The sequence below is a fragment of the Otolemur garnettii genome, unplaced genomic scaffold (assembly GCF_000181295.1).
Source record: "Otolemur garnettii isolate 467f Iridium unplaced genomic scaffold, OtoGar3 scaffold00037, whole genome shotgun sequence".
In the NCBI taxonomy this organism is placed as follows: Eukaryota; Metazoa; Chordata; class Mammalia; order Primates; family Galagidae; genus Otolemur; species Otolemur garnettii.
In genome coordinates this window covers 7,627,796-7,632,340 of record NW_003852432.1, presented here as the reverse complement: position 1 = coordinate 7,632,340, position 4,545 = coordinate 7,627,796, and the positions used below count along the sequence as shown (strand labels likewise).

The 4,545-nt window shown below is 44.9% G+C and overlaps 1 protein-coding gene across 1 annotated transcript in view; it reads right to left on the bottom strand.

Moving 5' to 3' along the window:
• Positions 1–4,143, bottom strand: part of TSPAN12 (tetraspanin 12) — an 83,532-nt gene extending 79,389 nt beyond the window's left edge. The window contains exons 1-3 of the mRNA XM_003789788.3: positions 3,972–4,143; positions 3,560–3,728; positions 2,403–2,538 (exon numbers count right to left, since the gene is read on the bottom strand). Of these exons, the coding sequence (XP_003789836.1) occupies positions 2,403–2,468 (66 nt within the window). The 5' untranslated portion in view covers positions 2,469–2,538; positions 3,560–3,728; positions 3,972–4,143. The remainder of the gene's footprint in view (positions 1–2,402; positions 2,539–3,559; positions 3,729–3,971) is intronic.
• Positions 4,144–4,545: the final 402 nt, after the last annotated feature.

The window sequence follows — 4,545 nt, the reverse complement described above, 5'->3', positions numbered from 1 at the left end:
GAAATAGGGTATATCGGTGCTTTTATTTCTAAGGGACAGAGTCCCAGGACAAGATTGCCTAGTCAGAGGAATTGCGGTAAGGGTAACAGAAGTAGCTGTATTACTCCTAACGATAGCAATTAGTACTATTAGTAAAAGAACAAAAACGATAGCAGTCCACCTCTTGGTAGTCCACTAGAGCCGATCGTTATTACAGTAGTTGCAGCACAATAGTAAGTGCAAGCCCAATACTGCACAGATAACACTTCCTACCTGCCACTGTTCTAAGAGCTTTATGTATAATCACTCCCAAAACAACTCTAAAGAATAGGAACTATTATTCCTATTTTACAGCCCAGGAAACTGAAACACTGAATGTTCCTGGCAAACATGGTAAGAACCACATCATAGTTATTTTGTACGCTAACTAGGTATGTTAGCTGTTTTGTGTGTGTGGTTGTTGACATCACATTTCTTTTGGCATAGAAATCCTACTGTTATGACTCTAACCCAGATGATAAAATAATTTATCAACAAGGAAAATCATCAATGTCCAGGCATATAAAAGAGTGGGTATGAGTAAATCTATCTTTGTACAAAAAAAATTACAGGCTTGCTTTGTTGGAGAGGTGGCACGGGGAGAAGAGGAGGGCTGGAGAAAGAGGAAAGTAATCCAAATAAATCAATAAATCAGAACACACACACACACTTAGAAAGTTTGAAAGTTAAAGTGCAGGATAAAAACAAAGAAATAACATTTTATGTTCTCTGGTGACACAGAAACACATAAAAGAATTTAAGAAAAATGGGCATTTTTAAGTAAATGTTATTTTTCAGAAGAGTAATACTTTTGTTAAATTATTTATATTTTTTAACCCCTGCACAACGCAAATTATTTATTTTCCAGAGCTTTATAACCTTACTGAACCACAAAAATGTCTCAGTAATTCCAAGGTTCAACATTCAGCAAGGTGAAGTTAAAGACACTATTTAGGGGCAAGGAAGCTGAGTTCTGTTCCTGGCACGGCCACCATGGGACTATTTGACCTTTGGCAGGGAGTCACTTAACCTACACTTAATTTCCTCACTTACAAAGGGAGGAAATTCAACCAGACCATCTAAAGATCCTTTTGGTAGAAGAATGTGATGATTCTATAATCAAAAAGCATAACACAGAAAGTGCAAAAGCTAGTAAGAGTGATAATTATATTACACATTTTTTAAGAAAGTGTTCAAAATATTGACACCTGATAGGTAAGCAGGTAGGTCTAATCGAATGATCCATTTTTAAAAGGTGTCTTTTAAATATTAAAAACTATAATAAGATCAACTAGTGATTTTCCATTTCCAAAAGGTGAATTTATGGAAACTGCTCCAGACTTTAATTTTCATGTTGATTAAAAAAAAGTTGCCATTTTCAATATCTTTCAGATAACTCATCGAAGTTTAATTTGTCCCTTTGAATGGTGACATCCATAAAGAGTAGTCCTACCAAACTTCATTTTCAGAGGCCACATGCCAGAGCCCTACAAAACCAGGCTGGTCAAGGCCAACCAGTCAGCCAGACAAATAAATCGCACACTAAAGTTTCTAACAGAAAAATGTAAATAGATTATTAAAAAAACAAACAATATTTTTAAATTCGCTTAACCGTGATAACCTCATGGAGCAACATTCATGGTTTTAACTCTTATATTTTTCCTAAGTGTTATAAATAATAATATAATTATTTAACAACTTAAGAAAATTTATGCCTGGATATAAAGCATAAAAAGTCACTAACTCATAGGGCATAAAGATTTCCATGAATCTTTATGTTAAATTTTATTGTAAAATTTATTGTTAAATTTTATATATTTTATTTCCTTAAATGGTTATGGGATTTTCCAGAAAGCATACACAAAATTCCTTAAACTTTGCCAATTTAGAAATGGTTACGTGAAAATCACCTTTTAGACTATATGAAAGCCCCTAGAAAACTCTACTCAGTTTTTTGATAGAATATATATATATATATAAAGACTTGCCCCAACTAGATTTGATAGACTAGGGTGACGTAAAGAAACAATTTATGGCTTGCACTGTTATCTAAAATTCCTCCAAATAACCAGTTCCCTAAGTACTATGTCATAATTTTCTTATCTATGAGTACAAGCACGTGCATTTATTTATATCCCTAGATTAACTTCGAGTCTAATTTTACTACCACCAGTATCCAGAAGCTGATTTCTTTTTTCTAATGACAAATGGAACTTGAGCTAGATCAAAGGCATTTTAAGAAGGTGGAATTTTACTTCTCTGAAAAATAGAGGGTGTTATCCCATGTAATTAATTAATGCTTAGCCATGCCTTTTGGTACGTTATCTGGTGGCTGAAGAAGCCAGCCGTTCCCACCTGCTGGGGCAAAGAACTGTTTAACTTACCCAAAAAAGTAGATTGAGGGCGTAGAGCAGGCAGCGCAGACACTTGACAGAATCTTCTCTTGCCATGGTGAGCCCCAGAGGGGAGAAGCCCCATCCTTTCACCACATCCTACCCTCCAGGACAAAACAGCTGCAATCTGCGGGAGGCAGAGAGCACAGGGGCTTCTCACCGTCTCGCTCCCCACCGCCCGACCATCCCTCCTCCGCCTGCCCCTAGCCGGGTGTCTAGGGTCCCGAGGACTAGTTCATTCGAGACATCGCTTCATCAAAACTCATTTGTTAAAGTCATAATAGTAACTAACTCATTGGTTGAAGCCATAATAGTAACTAAATTCCCAAAAGTTCCAGACCGGCTTCAGATAACACCTGCTGGGAAAGAAAAGATTGATTGACTCTCGGGATGAATGAAAGCGCACAGTACACTCCCATTCTCGGGGGACTCGCAGCGGGGGTGCCTCTGCATTCTGATGAGATGCTCTGGAAAACCTCCCTCAATCCACTCCCCTCCTCCGGGACAACTCTGCTAGGAAATGTCCTGAAGGTTAAAAAGCACAGCTCCCTCCCCCCACCACCCCAGAAGTCACAGGCGCCACCAAGGAGTGCGAGGGTGGGAGTGTCTTTCTCCGTAGGACAGTTCCTGGGCTCCCCAGCTCCTCAGCCTCCCTACCGGGTCCCGCAGCCCGGGTGTGAACGCGAGAGACTGGAGGGGGCGCAGCGCGGACCTGGGACTCTGCCCCGCGACTAGGGTTTCTGTGGGAGAACGTGAGAAATGATGTTTTCGGCCCCAGGATGATGGATTAGCCTGGGGCGGGGGACGGGGGGCAGGGAAGGAGCGCCTGGGAATTAGGGCCGGTGCAGCTGTGCAGACGCGGGGTTAGTCAGTCACAGCCCCCTTCCCCCGGCCCGGCCGCAGCCGCGACCCCGCTCTCCCAGCCGCCCGCGGAGCACAAAGCCAGCGCGGTCCCCGGCGCAGCCACCGCGTGCGCGCGCCCCCGGCAGGGTGCGCGGGGAAGCGCCGGCGGCCGGAGCCGGGAGCCGGGAGCCGGGAGCCGGGAGCCCGGAGCCAGCCCTAAGTAGTTTAGCACACTGCGCGGAGGGCAGCCGCCGGCGGGCTGGCGGGACACCGGCAGGAAAGAAGAGAGACGCGCGGCCACTCACCGTCGGCGCCGGGCTCCGCGTTCCACTCCCGCTGGGGGACAGTCGGGGACGCACAGCGGGGGCTCATCGGGGTAGGGACGCTCTTCCTGAAGAGCAGCGGGGCTGCATCGGCTCAAGCTAGAGACGCTTCTCTCTCTTCCTCTCCCCCCGCCACCGCCGTCGCTGCCTCCTGGGAAAAAAGAAAAAAAAAAAAAAGAGTGCTGGGCAGCAGTTGCTGGAAAGTCTCCGCTAAGCCACCTCCCAGCGCCGCTGTCCCTCCCAAGTCCTCGCCAAGTCCGGACGAGGCAGCGGCAGCAGCCAGGGCCAGCTGCACAAACTCTCAGCGCATGCTCGAGCCGCTGGCTGCCCGGGTTGGGTCCTAGTGGGTGTTTCTTGTCCCCCTCATTCGGCGTGGGTCCCCAAAGGTACTTACCTCTACCAGGCACGGTCCAAAATAAGAAAAAGCCTGGAAACGCTGGAGATGTCCCCACAGTAAACCCCTTGAAAATGGTGGTGTCTGAGGAATGGAGGCTGGGTTATAACCATAGGGAAACAGGCTTTTATTATATGAAAATATTTGTGTTTGAGAAGGGGGGTGAAGGGGTGGCCCAACCCAATTCCTGCAATGAGAAACTAGTTTTCACAACCTTTATGGAGCCACCTCCTGTGATTTGTCATTAACGTGGTGCCCTATGATCCTTCTTACGGCTTTGTTGCCTTCCCTGCTTTAAGAAAAACAGTCTTTCCCACTTTCAAACTGCACGAGCCGCCGCATTTACGGAAACATCAGAGCAATCGCGTCCAGTCTGACATCCGAGGGGGAAGAATGAAGATGTTTTAAGGCTTAAAAAGTTACTCAAACTTTCCAAAATTTCTCCCAAAAAAATTGTTTTACATTTTAACTGGGTGATTTATATTGAAATATGCACACAATAGTGGGTCTTTGGAAAACTGCATTTTTTTAAACTAGAAATTCACAAAGCATTAAAGTCACAAGAGAGCTTCCT